The sequence below is a fragment of the Sinocyclocheilus rhinocerous genome, unplaced genomic scaffold (genome assembly GCF_001515625.1).
Source record: "Sinocyclocheilus rhinocerous isolate Xijiao unplaced genomic scaffold, SAMN03320098_v1.1 scaffold19, whole genome shotgun sequence".
NCBI classification, from domain to species: domain Eukaryota; kingdom Metazoa; phylum Chordata; class Actinopteri; order Cypriniformes; family Cyprinidae; genus Sinocyclocheilus; species Sinocyclocheilus rhinocerous.
The window spans coordinates 96,452-121,231 of record NW_015638975.1 but is presented as its reverse complement, the minus strand read 5'-3'; the positions used below and the strand labels follow the sequence as shown (position 1 = coordinate 121,231).

Genomic DNA, 24,780 nt, shown 5'->3' with positions numbered 1-24,780 from the left:
AATTGCAGATATTAAAATTGTATATAATATTTAGAAAAATAAACAAAAATAAAACACTTAAAACTAAAATAAAAGTTAATTTAGGAATTGCTACATTATAATGCACAGTAAGAAAATAATGGATAATCAGTTTAATATTTACAAAAGATTACTATAAACTAGTGCCGTCAAACGATTAATTGCGATTAATCACATCCAAAATAAACGTTTTTGTTTACATAATATATGTTTGTGTACTGTGTATATTTATTATGTATATATAAACACACACACACACACACACAGTATATATTTTGAAAATATTTACATGTATATACATTTATATATTTTTTTATATACTTATATTTTATATAAATATTTAATATATAAACAACATATTTTTCATAAATATATGCATGCATGTGTTTGTATTTATATATACATAATAAATATGCACAGTATACACATTTTGTAAACAAAACTTTATTTTGGATGCGATTAATCGCAATTAATCATTTGACAGCACTACTATAAACTACAATTATTATTGTTTTTAAAGATTTTCTTCATGTGAGCACAAAATGAAGGCAAAGGTATTTTAAATGCAAAAATAGAGGAGCATGCAGAATTAAATATCCAATACTGGCTGATACCAATACATTTGAAAAACATTATTGTGCATTCCGATTTGCAATTTATCTGCTTACTACAAAAGTGCTTTGTTGTTGTTCAGAATACTGATGTTTAAAGAGGAAAAGCACACAGTGTGCTGGGACCATCTGCACCCTCTCTATCTGTCTATACATTCCAGCCTCTCCTCAGATTGACAGAGAGCATCCTGAGACAGGAGGGCTGCTATTCAGCACAGTGAGAGCATGTTTGCACAGTCATCACAGAGCAGTGCCTCTTGAATGGGGTGGTCACCCTTATTCACAGGCCTCTAGGGGAGAGAGAGAGATGGAAAGACGAGAAGGGGGTGGGAAAGGGGAGTGTTAGGTAGGGGAGAGGCATATGAAGCAGGGGTGCTGAAAGCCTGGTGGAAATGACTGATTGCAGGAGAGGTCAGAGGTCAAGGCCAGAGCTCGCTCCATTGTGCATGGGTTGGAGAGGGGGTAATGACCAAGAAGCGCATAATGGAGTTTAAAAAGGGGAAAAACGAGGGAAAGAAAGGGAAGAAATAAGTGTACTGTTTTTGTCTGCTCAGCTGCAAAACATGGTGAACATTATCAACAGTTCTTTCAAAAAATAAGAAAAAAAATCTTAATTTCTTTTTAAATTCAACTTAGAAGACAGTAGAGACTGGACAGAAATGTAGGCGGAAAGTAAGCTAGATTCAAATCTGCATCCATGAGCATGTGCATCACCCACTGCACTGTGTCTCCTTGTATACGATCATTTTACATTTCAGCAACGAAAAAACATGATGGACCAAACTTGAAAACAGGACAAAAAAGCCCCTCAGTGAATGAAGCCCCTCTTTGAAATACAAAGCACAAGATTACCGATATCAAACACAAACGCAGCTATAATACGCATTCACACATGCATGTATGTGCAGTATGTGAAATACAGACATAATAAATAACCACCTTCAAAGTCCTTCTAAGAGCTGGCCGGTGCTGTGTGATTTGACTGCGGGTCACTGTGGCATTTTGATTACTGCTGTATAGTGTTTTATGTTTATGGAGCAGGCAGTGACCCCACCCTCTGCTCCTGCAGCTACTGAACCGCATGACCTCCGCTCTGCCTGCAGCACTCTATAACACATGTCTGCAAACCTGCACGGATACAGAGCGCACACTCACGTTTGACACGTTTGATTCAGTATTAAATAATGCAATAATATAATGAAATCAAAAAGGGGTCATTGGATGCAAAATTCACTTTACATGTTGTTTGAACATAAATGTGTGTTGGAAGTGTGTGTACACATCCACCCAATAATGCTAAAAATCCACCCAGTGTTTTTTTTTAAAATCCCTATTTTAAAATACCCTTTCTCAAATCAGGCTGTTCTGAGATTCCTGTCAGAATGACGTAGTTCTGCACAGGCCCCTCCCACGATAGTTGATTGACAAGGCCGTCTTACATTAGACCTGCCCTGAGTGAGCTGTCATCAGTCCGCCATTGTCAACTTCGGTGCAGGGGAAGACAAGAATGTCTGCGATTAAGCGATTGAGGTGTTTAGTTGTTGGATGTAATAATGAACATAGCAGTCGCCATTTTCTCCAGACATCTGAGCCGCTGAAGACGCAGAGGATTAACATTACTTTCGTTTTTGAAGGGAATGCGTGCCCGATCTACCTAAATGCGTCTGTTCGCGCGAATCATTCGTGATCCAGCTTCATCAACAGATGAAGTGAGTATAAGGGTTTTTTATGAATCTTTGCAAATCGCCTTTCCTTATAATGTGCTAGTTAGCAAGTTTCGCGGCTAAAGTTTATAGTCTGCTCATCACCCCACAGAAGAGAGGGGCGGGGTGAGCAGAGCTCATTAGCATTTAAAGCAACATGAAAGGAAACGGCTTGCTATAAACAGAGCTGATTTTAACAAGGTAAAAAGGGTGGTTTTTTTACACTACCATTGAGAAATTTTGACCAAAGTATGTTATAGACCTTTTAATTAAGACCCTAAAGAATCATATCAACTTGTGGAAAATGGGCATACGATGACCCCTTTAAATTAGATTACATTATTTTGGTGTAATTTAGGGATGCACCAATATTGAAATGTAAATACTGATACTGTCCAATAGTTGTCATGGCCAATGACAAATAAATAGCTGATTATAAATCTAAAGAACACTAAAAACTCAAACAAACTCGTTCTTGTTCACAAATGCTCTATACTCTACAGTACTCTATATGTGCACAACAACTGAATCCAATACACCCTTACAGGGAAAGTACTCTTCAAAAGTTAGTTTCCTTTAACTTTAGGTTAGGGTTAGTTTATGGCAAAAGTCATCTAAACCTTAAAATAGTCAGAAAAAAAAGAAAAAAAAAGCTGACACACACACACACACACACACACACAGGTTTGTTTTTGTGAAAAGGGGGGACATCCCATAGGCGTAATGGTTTTTCTACTGTACAGACTGTATATTCTATTGCCCTACACCAACCCTCCCCCTAAACCTACCACTCACAGGAAACTTTGTGCTATTTCAGATTTTCAATACACTCCATTCTGTGTGATTTATATGCGTTTTGAAAAGTGGGGACATGGGGTAATGTCCTGAAAAGTCACCTTCTCCTTGTAATACCTATGTCATACCCTTGTCATTATACAAATTTATGTTCTCATTTGTCACAAAAATGTGCACACACACACACACACACACACACATAAACAACAATACACAAACAACATATCTAAATAAACAACAAATATACTGGGAATTATTATTATGGATGCAACAATATTAAATTTCTTGTTATGGCCAATAATTGATAAATGGCTGATGTTAAAAATGAAAACAGCCTGAACTCTTGTTCCAGATACATGTAAATGCCAGTGTGCGTCTCAGTGGAGGTACGTGAGAGCGTACAAAATGTACAAAAGAGAGGTGAGGGCAAAAGGACAAGCTAGTGAGTTTGCACATGTCATATGTGTATGTTTACATGTCACTGTAAGCATATGACACATGTTTGGGGAGGCTACCTATATGTGAGCTCTGGATTAATGTGTGCACATGCAAGTTTGTTAAATGTATAATCGATTGTCTCTCTGAACCTCTTGAAGGTCAACATCTTCCTGTCTGTCTGTGAGGAAGCTGGGTTGCCTGTTGGCAGGCAGAGAATCCCCCAACCAACATTGATAAACAACCACACAACTATCATTAAATAGGCTGCTTAACATGCTTGTGATGTTTCCACTCTGAAAAAATGCTGCTAAGTATCAGAGATGACGTAAGCACAAGAGCTGACAATAAAACACAATTAAGGTGAATTGTGTAATTGTTTTCGATACGCTCTCTTATCCCAGTTTAATGTGCAGAGCAACAATCGCATAGATTTATCCAGGAGAGGTGTGTTATTACTTTTCAGAATTATGATATTCCAGCGGTGGATCATGCACAAGCAAAAGAATCCCACAGAGTGTCATTTAGTAAAGAAGCACATAGCTCATACAGCGGTGCCAGCAACACCAAGATCATGGGTTTGATTCCCAGAGCATGAACTTATAAAATAAATACTTTCAATGTAAGAGACGATATATAAATAACTATTACTGTAAAGTTTTAATAATAATTCAAATTCTATGAGAATAGAGAGATTCACACCACAGCTATAACGATAGTGACACAAAGAAACTATACTTTCCTCAGTGTTTTTTAAAAAAATTTTTAAGAGCTTTAGCGTCTAAAATGGCAGATGACAAAATGACAGTGTACGTTGTCGTTTATAATAAACAGAACATTATAGTCTGTTGGTGTGTGGATGGTAATGCATTTATCATTATAGTTATCATTCTTGGTGAATCCCTCATAACCCTTATGAAACCACACAACATCATGACATGAGCAACACTATTATTATTATTACTCATTTATAAAATGAGTTTTGCAATTCAGTTTGGTGATGCAAGAGACGCAAGCAAAAATTACACACATTAAAATGTACAGTAAAACAAGATTACACAATTTGTGTGTAATCCTTTAAAAATACACAGAACTGATGTTGTGTCAACACATATGGGCCAGCAATGTATAAGAATTAATCAATAAGAGGAACGGACTCATTCTCTGCTCACTGCTCCACTTTATGAGTCAATTAGCTAATGGTGCTGCTCAGACTCAGAGATTCCAACTTATCCACTCCTGCGTGCTTTCTCTGCCTACCTGCTTCTTTTCACTCCAGTTAGGCCATGCCTGTCCCAGCCTTTTTGTCTTTCCCAACTGATTTCTTCTAGCAATGAAAAGCAGCTCTCCATCTTTGCTGTTATAAATTTGAACCTCGATGAAATTGATTTTCTCTCACATCGTAAACATACTCTTTAACCACAACAAAATCCCAGGCAATAAAACATTTATAGCGATAGACAAGGAATCACGTTTAATTTCCAAAGACATGATCATAACCAAAACAGCAGGGGAAAAATAAAAGCAAAGATAAACAGAAAGCTGAGTGTCTTTCATAGCAGACACAATACGTCCTAGATCAGAAGAATGCGGGACAATGTGTCCTACTGACCTCGACAAGTGGCGTCCTTACGTGGTTGTCATAACACTGTGGCTAGAAAAGGACAACCAGCAACTTTAAAATGCCCTTCAATGACACAAACAGCGATGGCCTTCACTAATAAATTACATTGTGCAAATGAGTAACTCTGGAATCGATGGGCAGCAGCATACAGCTATGTAAGCAAAATTAATTTAGCTTACACAATTCCTGATTATACATTAGCTTACCGCATTCCTTATACAACATGGAAACAGATCTTGGGAAAAAATTAAAGCTATATTATATCACGGCTTTATCAGTGTTGTTATTGTAAACTGAAACTAGAACTCTAAAATTTCAAATGCTGCCTTAGCAACTAACTGAAATAGGCTTGAAGTTGACCAAAACTAAAACTGAAGTAAAAAATAAAGACAAATGCACATAACAAAATTACAAACCCCCCCCCCCCAAAAGAGAGAAAACTAAGTGCAAATAGCCCGCCTTGTTGGCAGAGGCTATTTACACTAACTCCGCCCACCAACGTGTGATTGGGTTACTCAAAACTACAAAAGACGCTCGACAAACGTCAGTTCCAGTGGCGTATCTGGTAAGATGTGTGCTTTTTGATGAGATCAACCCGAGTTCGAATCTGCCATTTGCCAAACTTTTTTTCTCCCTTTTCAAATCTCATATCACATCGGAAAGGCATTTATTTTCAATAAAAATGAAGGAAATAATAAAAAAGTTGTAAATAAAGTATCGGGTAGGGTTAGGGTAAGTGTAGGGAGGGCTTTATTGTCCCAATAAGGTGGCATCCATTTAATAATTTGAATTAATATTATAATTTACACTCAATACGTTATTATTGCGTACTGTTTATAATGTATTACAATACTGAGGTGCAGATAATTGCCACTATTTGCAATAAGTAGTATAAATAGCAGAAAATCTTGCTATTTTGAAATAGTTTAAATAGAATTTATAGCTAATATATGCACTTAGTGTAAGTAGCATATTGTTAAAATACTGCTATTTTCACTTAGTGTAAATAGAATCCATCGCTATTTGCACTTAGTGTAAATAGCATCTATTGCTAAGAAAATATGCTATTTTCACTTAGTGTAAATGGCTCAATAGCCGCTGCCTAAAAGAAAACCAATTCAAAATATGAATCAATATCAATAATATAAATATATCAATATAAAAATAGTACATAAATAACACTGGTCTTTTCCAGCTCACCTGTTGTTGTTCCTGAGTTTGACATGGCCATCGGGCTCTAAGATTTGTCCATTTTTCAGCCAGGTGATCTGTGGGACCGGCTCGCCCTGGGCCAGACAAGTGAAGATGGCAGTGGTGCCCACCGGGCGAGCAATAGACTGAGGGGGCTGCACAAACTCTGCAGGGGCTGTAGACAGATACAGAGGAAGAGTAAGCAAGAGATAATGAGAACTCCATTATTGGCAATACAAAACAAGAGATCATTAAATAAAAAGGCTCAACATTTCTGAACCCTCCATAGCTGTTGGAATATGTCTCAGTAAATTCACTAGGTGACTGCACTAATGTTTCCATTTTTACCCAGTTCCATTTCCATATGCCACATATATGCTATTAACGACAATAGAAGTATTTGAAGAAGAAAACCACCATGCACACAATGCCAAGAGAGGGAGGGAGATTGTCTACGTGGCTTTGGCTTTATCACATATATAATGAATGTACTGTGACAGCAGTGGGTGGAAACAGGAATAAACTTAGAGAAAGCATCAGATTAACTTGATTAGAGTAGGGCAAAAAAACAGATTTCCCAGGGCCTGGAGAGGAAGCTGACAATCCATTAATGACATAGTGTGAAAATTAAAACTGATTAAGTGCTGCAGAACAGATGTGGGGGGCTTGGAAGAGATACTTGGAACGTACACCTCTTTGAGACCCCTAGAGCCTTCTGCTGCCCCCAACCTCACTAGATACCCCCCTCCTCCTCACTCACCACGTGGCAATGCTGCCAACTGACACAGAACGCAGCTAATCCAATAGTCATTTACTGTTTAATTAGGACACATTTAATCTGGGAAAATTTGAAATTGCTTACTGATTAGCAACCGTTTGCTCATTTATATCCATTTTAATTACCATCACACCTTTCATATTCGTTCAGGGTGGCTTTAATTATTAGTCCTTTAATCGGCAAGTGTTGATCTTGCTCTCAGTCTCTCTCCTTTATTTTCAGTGTTACCAGCTTCTCTCAATAAATAAATGATAAGAGAGGATCTAACTGCTCTCAGAGGTCCGTCCAGTGCATCTCACAGCCCTGCAAATTAGTGCTCTCTTTCTTCTTCTCTTATCCGAGTGCACAAGAGAGAGAGAGAGAGAATGGGGGAAGGGTTGAGGCAGAGAGTATTGATGTACCACTGTGATATATCATCTGAGACATCTCTTCCTTTTTTTCTTATCTCCCCTTTTCTCTCATTTAGTTCTGTCCTGGGATTTCATTTTTTCCTTCTTACTACCAATTTTTTACTTTACATTTTTTAAAACACCTCTCTTACTCTCTCTCTTTAAGGTAAATGAAGAGTATTGCAGTGAGCAAAAGGCTGCTACACCATCTGGCTACTAAGATCATATCAATTCTCAGCTACACCTACAGCGCTGCTCCCGCTATCACGGTTTACAGCCGCTGAGATTCAGTCACTAACGCCAAAGGCACTTCCAGTATGATCATTTGGATGTTGTACGTAGTGTTACTCAGGAGAAATTAACTACAAGTAGTGATGCTACTAAATTAATGTTTTTTTTTGTTTGTTTTCAGTATCTTGACAATAATTCAATTTTTAGTGCAGTGTAGATAAACTTAAAACTTAAACAAGAACATGAAATGTTGCAACTGAAATAAGCTGAAGTACTGCAATTACTAGCACTAAAACAAATAAAGCTATTGAAATAGATTTACAAAAAACTAATAAAATTACCAAAAAGCACAACAAAATTACTTAAACTAAAAGAGAAAATATAAAAATTAAAAAAATTAATACAGTGCATAAATAACACTAAAATAACAATGTTGTGCAATCTCTCTTGCATTGTTGGTCAATATGATTCTTTTTATTGAATTAGTTTGGTTCGAATTCGCAATAATTCACAGATTTTAGAGGATCGCTTTTTCAATTTATTAATTAGTTTATCTGATCTCTTTCAAAGCAAATATGTTTAGATACAGTTGTTCAACACACAGTGTTGTAGTACAACTTAAAGTGTATTTTGACTCATTTAAAAGTTATAAAAAGTTTGCAGTTTTGGGATGTTTGTTTCAAAGAAAGAGTCACCTTGCACAACTAGGCGTCCCTGAGCAGTTCTGCGCACGCGGGTTCCTGGCTTGTTGGCCGCACAGACGTAAATGCCAGAATGCTGAACTCTGACATCAGAGATCATCAGGTTTCCTGTTCCTAGAACCTGGATACCCTCAACTCCTATTGGCCGGCCATCTGAAAGAGAGTTGAAGGCATAGTGTTGACAAAGACAGACAAAAGACAAGAGAAAGGGCCATAAAGATCATTTCAAAGAGAATTAAAGAGATCAGTAGAGGGAATAAAAAGAGGCATTGGAGAGAAGATAGAATCACATGATTATCCAGCCATAAAATCATTTCCTGCTCCAGAGGAACTAAAAATAAATTTAACAGAACAACAGAAGCATGTGATGAGCCTCAGAATTTAACAGCACCGGTTAAATGTGACTAATTATGGAGCACAAAGCACCATCCGTCGTTCTGCCCTGGGGCGAGGAAAATCTTAAGAGAAAGGAAGCGTCAGAGAGAATGAGAGAGAAAAAACACCACCTCTCATATATAAAAAGTGTACCGAGATAAAGTGAGGGTCTAGAAAGGGGGGCTTTGGACATATGAGACAACCTATGAACACCAGTGACGCAGGATATACCATGTTACCATGGATATCTCCCATACATGTGTAGAACACACACACACTTCTGCATGAGCACTGAATCACATCAGCAACTATAAACCGTATCAGTCTAGATCATCTCACTCACTCACTCGCTGCAATTGGACACTCAGTGAGGAAAAGTGCTAATAAAAATTAACAATCCCACTAATCACATCTTCCATTCATATTACTGGCCTCTCAGGTCTCTCATTCTGTTTTGTTAATGTGCCTATCAAAATGACATTGCAGACACAGTGTTAAGCAGGGTGCAGTTCACATATCACCAGATTTAATTGACTGGCATCTGTTGTGAGTTGCACAAACATTTCCACTTTTCAGTCAGCAGCTGTTTGAAGCTTCTTAATCCGGTTTCACACAGTTAATGATAGGCATTCATCTGTCTTTAGAGATACATGCTTTTATCCTTTCATAAGTTAATTAACGTGTTCAATGAAATATCACAGAGAAACTGACATAAGTGTGTGTGTGTACAGCATGTGCCTCACAGACCCTAGTCAGAGTAGCAGCATAATTCATTTTTGACAGGAATAAAAATGAGGCTGTGAGAGAGAAGTAAATATACAGTGTGTTTCACAGATTGTACAATTATAGCATTTAACAACATGCTAACTGATCTGCTGATGAAATATCTTCTAAAAACAAAAACTCAAAAGTTTTGAAGTTGAAAGTTTTGAAGTGATCTAGAAACTCTATACAGGGCATGTCAATTGTAAAAACGGTCTATTCTAAGCTTAAGGTGGTTAAGCTGGATTTGGAACATGATAGACGGTTTCTGCATGTCTTCCAGGTCAAAACCAGGCCCTCCACTCAAAAACACAAATTAAACATTTGATGGCTATGATAACCAGTTTTTACCAGCTAGTCTTGCGGGAATATCAAGACTGAAAAATGGGTAAAAGGGATACAATTAAATAATAATGACATTTTTTTTAATAAGTTATTTTTATGGGCTTTTAATGCCTTTTTTAATGAGATACGACAGTAGAGAGATGACAGGAAAGCACTTGGAGGAGAGAGGGGAGCGGGATTAGCAAAGGACCTCGAGACGGGAATCAAACTCGGGTCGCCGTGAACGCAGTTGCACTGTGTCAACGCACTAACCACGAAGCTATTGGCGCCAACATAATAAATAATTCTATTCAGCAAAAATACCTACAGAAATTGTGAAAAAAAAAAATCCAAAAAAATGCTTAGATTAAGAAAGGAAGAGGCTGCAGCAGTTATACCGAGCCTGATAGCAAATCTGCAGCCAATGCGCATTATTGGATTGTTGTTGCTTTGTGTGAATATTATTGTCCATGTCATTATTCTTACTACTGTTTTGGACCACAGGTCCAAATCAAACGCAACTGTAAGAACGACACTGGGATGAAAGTAGTATGTAAATGGGGACAGATTTTAGGTTGCAGATGCTATAACAGGCTAATCTATTCCTCCTTGACAACATGTTTGTATCATGTTTTACTGGCCAGGCCTTTCTTCCCATAATGTGTGCGCTTACAGGTAGGTGTGAATCAGCTTGGATGTATGCATTTGAGCAAACTGAACTCAGGAAAACACCTGGCTCCTAAAGAAGATGACATAAATGCAAAATGGCATTAATGGCATTAATCACTAACTGCTGGAGATCCATCACATTCATTACTAAGCTTAGCCATGATTTGCTCTTGTTGTAATCTAATCCAGCAAAATCCCATTGTGTTAGCAGTTAATTCCAGCAACATTGCAGAAGGTAATATCCACAATCTGATTAGCAGGCGTTACAGGAAGAGACCATCATTTACATTCTTAATGGGAGAATCACATTAGATAATAGCTGGGAGAAAAGAAAGAGTTGAGAATGGATTATTATACAAGTGTGGGAGTCACTGTGAAATCTTGCTTGAGAGAGAGCGGTTGGCATGAGTCGGAGAGTAAATGTAAGTAGGATATGTTAACCTTAAAATACATAAATATGGTCTGAACTGGTTATTTAAATGCAAAGACAAAATGCTACAGGCCTCAAGATGGGATGATTCAGAAGAAAAAATATTTTCCTAATTTTAATGCAGGGACACACAAACACACACACACACACACACACACAAATGCAGATATAAACATGTTCCAACAAAAAAATTACATCAATCACTCTAACACAACCTCAGAAGTAAAGATGAGACACTCTTTTTATCTCCATTAATCCTTATCAAGATAAAACAGACAGATGTGGCAAAGAACGTTCAATGACCAAAATTGTCTGAAACCATTTTCAAGCGTGTGGCTTCAGAACTCTGAGCACGCTTAAAAATAAATGAGCTATTTTTCAGACAGAAACCAATCTAACTGTACAGTATGAGCCAAATTGATCTGTGAAATCCATGTCTTAGCAGGAAGGATGACAGAGTTTCTTTCACCATTCCAAACCATTTGGCTTCAGTAGATTGGAGTGTAAATTACTTTAATACAACAGCCAGCTTTATTAAATAGGGTCATATAATAAAAAAAATGGAATTTTCTGGATCTTTTGAGCTAAACAAGATTGATGTACTAAGCCAGTAATGTTCAAAGGTTTGGGGTCGGTAAGATTTCTGTGATGTTGTTGAAAGAAGCCTCTTATGCTCACCAAGGCTGAATTTATTTAATCAAAAACATGTTAAAAACAGTAATACTGTTAAATATTATTACAATTTAAAACATACATTTCCTATTTCAATATATTTTAAAACAGAATTTAATCCTGTAATCTGAATTATTATTACTAATTTTTTTTATTTTAAAACTGAATTTTCAGCAGCCATTACTCCAGTGTTCAGTGTTACATGATCATTCAGAAATCAGTCAAATATGTTTGATTTGGTGCTCAAGTAACATCTGTTATTATGAATGTTAAAAACTTCTTGGGTGAATGGAGGGTTCTTGCTGAACTTTTGATACATTTTGGTACACTGAAAAAAAAAACAATTTTCACTCAGAAACTGCTAGTGAACTGAACATGACATTTTGAAGCAACAAAAATTCTTAAATAGTATTGTCCTGTGAAAGTTCTCTAATAATCTTTATTTTATTTACATTTAAACCATTTGGCTTCAGTAGATTGGAGTGTAAATTACTTTAATACAACAGCCAGCTTTATTAAATAGGGTCATATAATAAAAAAAATGGAATTTTCTGGATCTTTTGAGCTAAACAAGATTGATGTACTAAGCCAGTAATGTTCAAAGGTTTGGGGTCGGTAAGATTTCTGTGATGTTGTTGAAAGAAGCCTCTTATGCTCACCAAGGCTGAATTTATTTAATCAAAAACATGTTAAAAACAGTAATACTGTTAAATATTATTACAATTTAAAACATACATTTCCTATTTCAATATATTTTAAAACAGAATTTAATCCTGTAATCTGAATTATTATTACTAATTTTTTTTATTTTAAAACTGAATTTTCAGCAGCCATTACTCCAGTGTTCAGTGTTACATGATCATTCAGAAATCAGTCAAATATGTTTGATTTGGTGCTCAAGTAACATCTGTTATTATGAATGTTAAAAACTTCTTGGGTGAATGGAGGGTTCTTGCTGAACTTTTGATACATTTTGGTACACTGAAAAAAAAAACAATTTTCACTCAGAAACTGCTAGTGAACTGAACATGACATTTTGAAGTAAAAAAAATTCTTAAATAGTATTGTCCTGTGAAAGTTCTCTAATAATCTTTATTTTATTTACATTTTTTTTTTACAGTGTAGTGTACTCTAACAGTGTTTTTTAAACCCTAGTGATAATCATAATGGACTGGACAAAATATGATGTCAAAATAGATGTGCACAAAGGCTATCTATCTATCTGTCTGTCTGTCTGTCTGTCTATCTATCTATCCATCTATGACTGTTAAGACTTCACAAGCTGTTTAATTGACAATTTAACTGATCGATTTCATGAGACATTCGTTTTATTAAATTGTTCTGATTTTTTAACATGTCTTCTGATATTCATTCATGTTTATTTCGTTCTGTAGAAAAGAGGAAAAGATGATTGATTCACATATGCCGCTTGAACTGAGGCGAATACAGTGATCTCACGCCACATTTAAGAGCAGAAAAACACATTTATTGTTTGTACTTTGTGATAAAATTGAAAGATTTGTTATATTAAAAGCAAACACATTACAAAACATGCTGCAAACATGCCTGCGCGCTACAAATAGGCTAATGAACATTAAATATTATTTCCAATCATTTATACCGTCAATGTGAATATTCAGCTTGTGAATATTCATGCAATGTTATTTACCTCAGAAAAGACAATAAGGATTGTTGAAGCCCACATTAACCTATAAAGTTTGCTATGCCACTGATTCTGAAGTATGACTAAGTAATTAGTCTATTGATTCCAAAAGAACATCACTGAATAAAAAACAAACATTTTTTTATGTTCCACCGAAGAACGTAAGTCATACAGATTTGAAAAAACATAAGGGGGAGTAAATTATGAAATTAGGATCTAATTAAGAGAAGGTTTTCGTCATACAGATTTGAAAAAACATAAGGGGGAGTAAATTATGACAGAATTTTCAGTTTTGAATGAACTACGCCTTTAATTCTAACTAAATTACTAAACAAGACACCTTAACTAATACCATAAGTAGACTTTAGGGAGAGAAATTAGACATGTAAATAATTTAGGATCTAATTAAGAGAAGGTTTTTTAGATATAGATCCATTGGCTCATTTCTTCTCATCTCTGTCCTCCATCACGTTACATTACCTTGCTGGAGGAGATTTTTCCCTTTTCTCTTTTTCAGTTGATTGGGTATTTTATAGTCTAATAGTGTGTAGTGGAGAGCACATTAAAGCTCTCTGCAGCATTCCTTCCGGAGCTGCGCTGGGTTTTGCTCTGAGAGTCACTCGAGGCAATTTAGAGAGAAACTTAAACGAGTCTTACCCAGTCTACTCCACGAAACGATTGGGCGAGGATAACCCGTGGCAACACACTCCAAGATGGCGGTCTGGTGAACTGTGAGAGTGAGGTTTTCAGGGCCCACTAGGATCATGGGTTCTTTGTAAACAGATGACTGGGAGCCTTCAGGAAGAAAAAGGTAAAGCGAGTTACAGAAAGAAAATGATTTGGAAAGACTCAAGAAAGCAGAGAAGAATTTTTGAGCATACCCGAGACTGTGAGCTGTGCTCCTGCGCTGTGTTTGACTCCCGCACTGTTGTGTGCAACACAGCAGTACATCCCACTGTCCTCAGGGCGAACACCCGTTATCTGCAGCACACCCGTGGGCAACAGAGTAAACCTGCACAGAAAAGACAAACATAGACAGGCCCACAGTGAGAAGGAGACATGTACAGTATGTGCCAGTAACACTGGGTACATCCCTTTAAATGCCATTGTGTGTAAGCATATGTATTTAGAGTAGTACCTGTCATCAGAGGTATCCACGGGTCGCCCATCTCTTTCCCAGCTGATGACTGGCTCAGGCAGACCATGGATTTGGCACTGAAATCGCCCAACACCTCCCAGCTCTGCACGCACTGAACGTGGCTGCACATGAAAATCTGCCATTGCTGAAGACAAAAGAGACAGAGAAAGACAGATTGCTTTAACCCTTCATACACCCATTAAGGTCATCCACGTAACTGCAATTCAAAATACCACCACTTGAACACTTAAAAAGAACAATATGCAAATCCTCACAGAAAGCACAGTTTACAAAAGTAATGAAGTAGGGCAAAAAAGGTTTTATTTGGGCCTCTCAATCTCCCACCACGTCATACTAGAACTCTTCTCTTCCTCAACTTCCCAAAACAAAGTGATAGAGTATACAAAGAGCTGGTCCAGACAATTAACAATACAAGACCCAAGATCTGATGTGCTCTGATCTATTCACATATTCAGAAGTACAATGTTCATCTGATGCTGCAATAAGTATGACAACACTGTGAAATATCTGGCAGGTCTTTGAAAAGTCCTGTTAAATGTATGTTCAGGCATACAATATAAATCTTCAATGCCAATTTCATCAAGCTTAATGGACTGCTTTCAGCAAAAGAAATACTTTTATTCAGAAAGGATGCATTCAGTTGATAAAATTGTGACAGTTAAGACTTGTACACTGTTGCTAGAGATTTCTATTTCAAATAAAGGCTGCTCTTTTGAAATTTCTATTCAGCAAAGAATCCTATAAATAATAATATTAGGAAATGTTTATTTGCACCAAATCAAGCATACAGTATTAAGGTGATTTCTGATGAATCATGTAATACTAGAATAATGGCTGATAAAAATTCAGCTTTATTTTAAAGTATATTAAACGTATATTAAAGTTATTTTTAACTGTAATAATATTTCACAATATTACTGTTTTACTGTATATTTGATCAAATAAATGCATCCTTGGTAAGCATAAGAGACTTCTTTCAAAAACATTTAAAAAATCTTACCAAACCGAACGCAATCTATTGAATGATAATATACTGTATGACATTCCATGTTTAAATTAGGATTTAAAAATCTTGACTGAACCTCTTAATCCGGCCTGTTTTTGCCTCTGTCCACTCAGTCCCTGCATCCACTTTGAGGTCATATATTACAGTCCCATGCGTATAAAAACATAGGACCACTACATTACCCATCAGTGAAAATAAAATAAAAACAGTCCCTCCAACGAGCCAACAAAAAAGAAATGTACAATGAATATTCTTACACAAACACAAATCTTCACTGTTTACTGATTCCATAACCAATCATTTATTCTTTCACAGCTTTGGAGTCTTACTTTGATTGCTCAAAGACATGAAATCAAACAAAAGTGTGCATCTGCATCTGTTCATGGCCACTGAGTACCAGAGAAAGCGTGTGAGCGTTTGAAAGAGAGCATACAGGTGGATAGTTCAGCAGTCAGATGGCGCTCAATAAATGTCCATCTATCTTGCAGTAGAAGAAAAGCCAGAAGCAACCAGTTACAGTATGATGACCAGGATTTGGACCCTGGGAGTGATTTTCCAAAGCCTCTCATTGGGCTGCGGCTCACACAGCGTGTCCCGCAGGAGCTCATACTGAGAGAGGGCTAGAGATGAGGGGAGGAGCTGGAAACACAAACACAATTAGCGCGAGGTCTGTCTCTCCCGCAGCCAACCACCGTCCTCAAGACAAGTGCTCTTATTTAAATGTTGGTCGTAATTAACTTGAACCAAGCGGGACCGTTCGGAACACTCTTAGCATAACAAGAAGGCCGGGGCCCCTCCTGCGTCCTCTCTCACTTACCCCTCTGTGTTCTTTTTGTGTCCTACTGATATACTTGTTCCAGCTAATCTGGCATCATCGAGCTCAGAAGGATCTCCGGGTGGTGTTTGGCGGCTTAAACTCGCACAGTGGTGCTTCTGTAACTGGTCGTTTTGTTTTGTGCGAGTCAAAGAAGGCAAGCAGAAGCGAGGGGGAAAAAAGCATTCTCAGAGAAGGAAGGGAAAAAGGGCTCCGGGCCTCTCAATCTCCCACCACGTCATACTAGAACTCTTCTCTTCCTCAACTTCCCAAAACAAAGTGATAGAGTATACAAAGAGCTGGTCCAGACAATTAACAATACAAGACCCAAGATCTGATGTGCTCTGATCTATTCACATATTCAGAAGTACAATGTTCATCTGATGCTGCAATAAGTATGACAACACTGTGAAATATCTGGCAGGTCTTTGAAAAGTCCTGTTAAATGTATGTTCAGGCATACAATATAAATCTTCAATGCCAATTTCATCAAGCTTAATGGACTGCTTTCAGCAAAAGAAATACTTTTATTCAGAAAGGATGCATTCAGTTGATAAAATTGTGACAGTTAAGACTTGTACACTGTTGCTAGAGATTTCTATTTCAAATAAAGGCTGCTCTTTTGAAATTTCTATTCAGCAAAGAATCCTATAAATAATAATATTAGGAAATGTTTATTTGCACCAAATCAAGCATACAGTATTAAGGTGATTTCTGATGAATCATGTAATACTAGAATAATGGCTGATAAAAATTCAGCTTTATTTTAAAGTATATTAAACGTATATTAAAGTTATTTTTAACTGTAATAATATTTCACAATATTACTGTTTTACTGTATATTTGATCAAATAAATGCATCCTTGGTAAGCATAAGAGACTTCTTTCAAAAACATTTAAAAAATCTTACCAAACCGAACGCAATCTATTGAATGATAATATACTGTATGACATTCCATGTTTAAATTAGGATTTAAAAATCTTGACTGAACCTCTTAATCCGGCCTGTTTTTGCCTCTGTCCACTCAGTCCCTGCATCCACTTTGAGGTCATATATTACAGTCCCATGCGTATAAAAACATAGGACCACTACATTACCCATCAGTGAAAATAAAATAAAAACAGTCCCTCCAACGAGCCAACAAAAAAGAAATGTACAATGAATATTCTTACACAAACACAAATCTTCACTGTTTACTGATTCCATAACCAATCATTTATTCTTTCACAGCTTTGGAGTCTTACTTTGATTGCTCAAAGACATGAAATCAAACAAAAGTGTGCATCTGCATCTGTTCATGGCCACTGAGTACCAGAGAAAGCGTGTGAGCGTTTGAAAGAGAGCATACAGGTGGATAGTTCAGCAGTCAGATGGCGCTCAATAAATGTCCATCTATCTTGCAGTAGAAGAAAAGCCAGAAGCAACCAGTTACAGTATGATGACCAGGATTTGGACCCTGGGAGTGATTTTCCAAAGCCTCTCATTGGGCTGCGGCTCACACAGCGTGTCCCGCAGGAGCTCATACTGAGAGAGGGCTAGAGATGAGGGGAGGAGCTGGAAACACAAACACAATTAGCGCGAGGTCTGTCTCTCCCGCAGCCAACCACCGTCCTCAAGACAAGTGCTCTTATTTAAATGTTGGTCGTAATTAACTTGAACCAAGCGGGACCGTTCGGAACACTCTTAGCATAACAAGAAGGCCGGCGCCCCTCCTGCGTCCTCTCTCACTTACCCCTCTGTGTTCTTTTTGTGTCCTACTGATATACTTGTTCCAGCTAATCTAGCATCATCGAGCTCAGAAGGATCTCCGGGTGGTGTTTGGCGGCTTAAACTCACACAGTGGTGCTTCTGTAACTGGTCGTTTTGTTTTGTGCGAGTCAAAGAAGGCAAGCAGAAGCGAGGGGGAAAAAAGCATTCTCAGAGAAGGAAGGGAAAAAGGGCTCCCAGAAAGGCTTTCACACATATCTAATTGATTGCCTCTGCAGGAGATGCGAGACACAGAAAGGAAGGCATAAATCGAATGAATCTCTCTCTATCCATCTCTACTATTTCTATTTTTCTGCTTTATCACTCCACTGTGATTTCAATCAACTTTTCCACAAATGTGTCTAACACATTTCATTTATTATTTACTGTGTCTGTAACATCTCTCTTTTTTTAACAACATCACGTCTAGGTCAATGCCATTCTTTTAGGTGCGGCAATTGCGTGCTTCACGACAAGACATCATATTTAATCACTATTAAATAACACTGCAATTCATCTTTTTCACAACCCTGCTGAAAAAACCAAGTCAATATAAGGTCAAACTTGTATTTTAAACGTGCTTTATTGCTGGTCCAAGCTGGTCTACCAAACATAACCAGTTTCATCAAGTTTGTGCATTACCTGAGTCAGGCCCAGCCAGCTGCTATAGGGTACTTGGTCAACCATCTAAAAGAGCTTGGACCAACTAAAGCAGGTAAAGTCAACTACCATGCAACATTAAAGTCTTGTCAAAATAGAAGTAGCAACAGATCATTTCTTCCATATTGTGATGTACATAAGAGTAAAATGGATTTTCAAAAAAGAAAAAAAAAATGATATATATATATTTTTTTTTTTTTTTTTTAAAGAAATTGGCATTATTACTCAGCAAGGATGCATTAAATTGATAAGTAAAAAAATGTTACAAAAGAATTCTACTTCAAATAAATGCTGTTCTTTTGACCTACATATTCATCAAGAAATCCTAAAAAATGCAAAGTTTCCACATAAATATTAAGCAACACAACTGTTTTATATTGTTAACAAAATAAAACATTACATAACATCTATAACAATAAGAAATGTTTTTTGAGCACCAAATTAGCATACGTGAATGATTTCTGAAGGATCATGTGACACTGAAGACTGAAGTAATGATGCTGAAAATTCAGCTTTATCATCACAGGAATAAATGGTTATTGTAATAATATTTCACAATATTACTGTTTATAGTGTATGTTTGATTAAATTAATGCAGCCTTGGTGAGCATTAAATACTTTTTTCAATATATATAGACATCATATAGAAGGCAATGCTCTGCACCTTTCAGACAAGGTACTCAATTCAAGTGCTCTGCATGTCAGAGTGAGCAGGTTATAGTCGAATGGAATAACACTGGAGAAGGCAATGGAGGAAAAGAGGCACTAAGAGAAGACTGATGTGATTTCTAAGGCAGAACTAGATTCATGTGTCAAGTATATGGACTATAAAAAAATTCAAGTATGTGATGAGGTGCTCCGGTCCACAGTGATGGATGTGAAAGACCTGCAATGGAGATGGCGGATTCTCTCTGACACACCAGAACACACAAAAAGCCACGTATATATGCAAACACACATTTCCAAATACTGTTACTGTTTTAAATACTGTTAAAAACTGTTCTAACTTCACTACATACACATGCAGCGAGCTCCACCCCTCTGGGCGGTCCATTGGGCTGCTTTCTCCTCCTCTCTGAGCGAAGCGCTATAATTAAGATGGCCTCCATAAATAATACATATGGTATATGATGCTATTTCAGCGCAAAGTGGCATCACCTCAACAGGCTTTAAATAGTCGCACTGAAATATTATTTTCCCATGCACAGAGCTCCCGGGCGGCATTTAAATGCAGATGTGCAGCTTTACAGCAACGCATTCAGGCACACACACAGTGATTCATCTGCACAGCCTCTCAGTGCACTGAAGGAGCAACCTGTTCCACACGTCACCTTTGAGTAAAACTTCTCTCTGATAACACACAGGTAAATAAGTGATATGACTTCAAAAGTCATCCTCCGTTTTCTTCTCCACTCTCTCAAAGGGACATGGTTGCATTTATTGCCTCTTGGAAAAAGGGGTCACCTTGTTTAAGCGTCTACAAGATTAATTGTTTATATGTTGCAGGTATGCTGAGAGACTTAAAGAAACGGCTCACCCAAAAATAATTAAATTACCCTCACATTGACCAAAGCCTGCATGATTTTCCATCCCTTTTATGGTACATGCACCATAAAATTGCCTCACAATCACTCAAAATACACACAAGTGGAATATAGAGCATGACTACCTGTAAGAACACTTGCTGTATGACAATTTATGCGTCCAAAATGTTTTCAATTCCAAACAGGGCAAGAATTTTCATTTTACGGTGAACTATGGCTTTAAAATGCATTCATGGCCCACTGCAACTTAACTTACTGCAGCTTATTCCTATTTTCAAATCTTTTCATCCTGTGGTCCTCCTGTGCGTCACGTTGAGATGCTCTGCAGTGCTTCTGAAATCAATTTATCCACTTAACATCATAACAATGTTCTCTTTCATTTGGGCCAGCAATTTCCTCTTTGTCTCCTGCAGAGCTCTCTGAGGTCCTGTACAGCGGACCTAAACACACTTTTATTGATTTATCCCATGAAGTGGAAGAACTATGATTAATAGTGTTAGATGGATGGATGTCAGGTTATGCAAACATTAACGCATACATACTGTTGTTGCCATTTTATGAAACTGGGATTTATGAGGACCTGTATACGTTTAAGCGTATTAGGATTATTATTGCTATGATGATGATAACTGTATGTTTATATTGTACTTATGTTTTAAAATAACAGATTTGCATGTGATTAAAATAGATGTATTTCTATCATGACAACACTCAGAAGATTTTAGCATGGTAATGGATATGACTCATCTTTTTCACAACCCTGCTGAAAAAACCAAGTCAATATAAGGTCAAACTTGTATTTTAAACGTGCTTTATTGCTGGTCCAAGCTGGTCTACCAAACATAACCAGTTTCATCAAGTTTGTGCATTACCTGAGTCAGGCCCAGCCAGCTGCTATAGGGTACTTGGTCAACCATCTAAAAGAGCTTGGACCAACTAAAGCAGGTAAAGTCAACTACCATGCAACATTAAAGTCTTGTCAAAATAGAAGTAGCAACAGATCATTTCTTCCATATTGTGATGTACATAAGAGTAAAATGGATTTTCAAAAAAGAAAAAAAAAATGTAGGATGGGGACTGTTCTATGGATGTTCTATTCATTGGTTGTTGATTGTATGGAAGCAGATCCAGAATTTGTCACCAAAGACTGGAAGATTGAGATGTAAATAGGTACATACTATTTCAAAATTATTAACATGCATTTGTTCAGTGTTAAAAATAATGTTCTTGCCTAAACCTTATTCATTACTGTTAGCATAGAATAATAATTTGTAATTGGAGCTACAGGAATGGATTTCAGATTTACATCATTTGTCCTTGTGTATTCATTCACATTTTGTCTCATATAACATATTTTTCAAATATATGCAATCAAAATCTTCTTACTGTTCGGGGTCTTGGTAATCACGGGCAAACACAGGCATAAGACAAACTAAAAAAACATATGACAAAAATCATATTCTTCTGTGCAAAATAGCATTAAAAATGCAATTCATTTGCAATTTTATGTTTCAACCACAGATGGCGATAGACAGGCCAAACTGGCACAAAGAGGGGTTTTTCCAGTTTATGTCTTATTAGATTTGTCTCTTCCTAGGAATCAAACCAATGGCCTTACGCCACTGCTCTTTCAGGTACAGGAACACGGCAGAACAAATTTTCCTGCAACATGGACAAATTCCTGAAGGCGAGTTATGAGTATTCATTTTGTATTTGAGGATTCAGAGTGGGTTGTTTCTACTGTGAAGAATGTTTCCTCAGTTCTGTTTCATCAGGTCTTCTGCTTTGAGCTTTTAGCTTCTCATTAGCAAGCACCCCTGCGTTGCTTCAGACCCAGCACCCTTCCTCACTCTGGCACCGGCACATCACTCAATTTCACATGTAAACACAAACAGCCAGGACTGAGAGTGTAGCGGCTGAACCAGTGGGGGTACTGGAGCATATTGTATCTCTCTGTGAACTCCTCCTCCCTCCCCGTCCTGCTGTTCTCCTGCACTCTGTCTCTCTCTCCTTGTTTTCATCTCTTTGTCTATTGGTAGTGTTTCAGCATCACTGCTTCTGGGCTGCGCCCTAATGAGAAAAGTGCCATTTCCTGACATGCTCCGACCTCTCTTCTTCACGGATTGACAGCGAGCAGCAAGCTGATTAAATTTTAAACAAACATTCCTCACAGCCTCAACCATCAAGGTGTTTTGGTGCTAGAACAAAGCAAACAAAGTATTCAAATCTCAGAGTTGTTTTATTGTCGTGCATAAATGTTATTTATTTACTTTGATACCTGACTGCTACTTTTATATTTTTATGTAAATGATGTCAAAAACAATAATGGAAACTTTTTACTGGAAGTTCAAAAAAGCCAGTCACACACACACACACACACCTGTATACGGTACATCTGACAAAGAGACTACAATATTATAGTTGGACCCCCTGCGATGCTCTATCCTTTACCACTGAGTTCCACAGAGGGTCCAGCTGTAGCCATGGAGCGTCTGCCATTAAAACACAACCACTCTGAGCACCAGGGCTTGGTTTCTAATCAACAAAGCCTTGTCTAGAGCAGGTTACTACCGCAGTTATATACTCTTGAGACAATTAGCAGAATAACCATCACTACTGGTGACCTGCAGCCTCCCCCAAACATTCAGTGGTCAAATCATGGCTTAGAGACACCTGTTAAAACATACATACACCCTGTGATCACCCTATTTTCAAATGCCATCTTTCCAGTTTCAACTTTTACAAACACATAAGAGAAGTACATTAAAATGCATTTTAATTTCTGCTTTTAATAGGCTTTGATATAACTGGAGTCTCGTGTGAGTGTTTAAACATCATTGCAAAGATACTATTTAAAGGTACAAGTTAAACACATTCTGTTTACTTTTTTTAAACTGAGGGAATATTACTACATGCACCTGTGAGTTCAACATGAAATTACATTTTCAACTAATTTTACTTCCATATTGTGCCATACTTTATTTACATGTGAAACTGGAAGACAAACAAACAAAAAATAAATATAAAATTAACATATTCAAATAAATGTTCTTAAATTATTAAAATTTAAATAGCTTTAATTGAAATATAACAATATTTAATTTGTTTACTTAAATAAGTCTATAAACTACTTGTATATAAAAGTATAGAGTCCATAAAAAATAGAGGTGGGACTCTGGCAGTTGCAAAAGCAGTTAACAGGAAAATAAGGAATAGAGGAAGTCTATAAAACCATATTTTCCCCTGTCAACTGCTTTTGACATCACAGCTCAGGATAGTCAATTCTAACGGTGTGGTATCATTAGCCAAACAGTTTTTTCATGATGTCTCCTCCTTGAAATGGAGCAGCGCAGCTAAATGGGCAGGATGTGTGACAGGTGGTTGAGGAGGACTTGAAAAATAAGAGGGCTTGATGACATCAGCCAAAAAGGAAAAATGTTTCAGAGGCAGAGCAAATTATTATATTTTCATTATGAAGGCCTACAAATAACATGCACTGAAGAATCCTTCAAAATAAGACCAAATGTGTAAAAGATGGAATTCCAGAAAAGCAAAAAAATGCAGTGTCAGTGCCAAGTGCAACCAATGTGTTCGTCGAAACCACACCCACCCAAAGAGAGAACCCCCTTAAGGGCCCCTGCCCTCTGCCCTCATACATAAAAATTGGAACTGGTAGAGGCCCACCTCTCCTGCCACACACAGATACGTTTATTCACGAAAACACACAAAAATAAACAGACTTGAGCTTATTTTAGCATAAGATGAATCAACTCTGCAGAGCACATGCAAATGCATTTGAAGAATGTAATATAAACACACAATGTGCCAGTATGAATCTCAATACTCAAACCAACACACCCAAGCTAAGAGGGTGTAGCAGCAGTAGCAGTTTGGATTCAGCAGTCCCAGCAGAGCCATTTTATACCCCTCTCCACACACACACACACACACATTATTACAACTTGCCTCTTCCCAGCGCGCCACACAGTGTAAATTAACCAGATCTAATTATGGGGGGAGAGGAGGGAGAAATTGAGAAAAGGAGCGTGAGTGTGTGTGCGTGAGAAAAACAGAGAGATTAATTGAAAGGGCTAAGAGGAATATGAAAGAGAAAGAGAGAGCGAGATCTTTCCCTCCATCCATACATTAAGAGACTAACTGGATGGAACTGGCTGCTTGGATGCAGTTGGTTTCACCATGACAATCACTGTGGAAACGGACAGGAAATCAAAACTCTAACCTCCTGCTGATGATGATTTAGTAGAACAGGTAACCAGAGCCACAAGTGCATGTACTGTACATACTGGTCACTTCAAGGAAGTCATATTCTTGTGATCCAGGATGGTAAATCCATTTAGAAAGTTGAGGTAATTCATTTAAATTTTAAACCCCTCAATCTATAATGATGATTTCTCTCACTATAACATAAATAAAAATCTTACTGACCCCAAACTTTGTATATATATATATATATATATA

At 37.3% G+C, this 24,780-nt stretch overlaps 1 protein-coding gene across 1 annotated transcript in view; it reads right to left on the bottom strand.

The window, feature by feature from the left end:
- LOC107750478 (immunoglobulin superfamily DCC subclass member 3-like) overlaps nt 1-24,780 on the bottom strand; it is an 85,204-nt gene that overhangs the window by 8,191 nt on the left and 52,233 nt on the right. The window contains exons 3-7 of the mRNA XM_016565847.1: nt 14,510-14,654; nt 14,253-14,383; nt 14,029-14,166; nt 8,471-8,629; nt 6,387-6,552 (exon numbers count right to left, since the gene is read on the bottom strand). Coding sequence (XP_016421333.1) covers nt 6,387-6,552; nt 8,471-8,629; nt 14,029-14,166; nt 14,253-14,383; nt 14,510-14,654 — 739 coding nt within the window. The remainder of the gene's footprint in view (nt 1-6,386; nt 6,553-8,470; nt 8,630-14,028; nt 14,167-14,252; nt 14,384-14,509; nt 14,655-24,780) is intronic.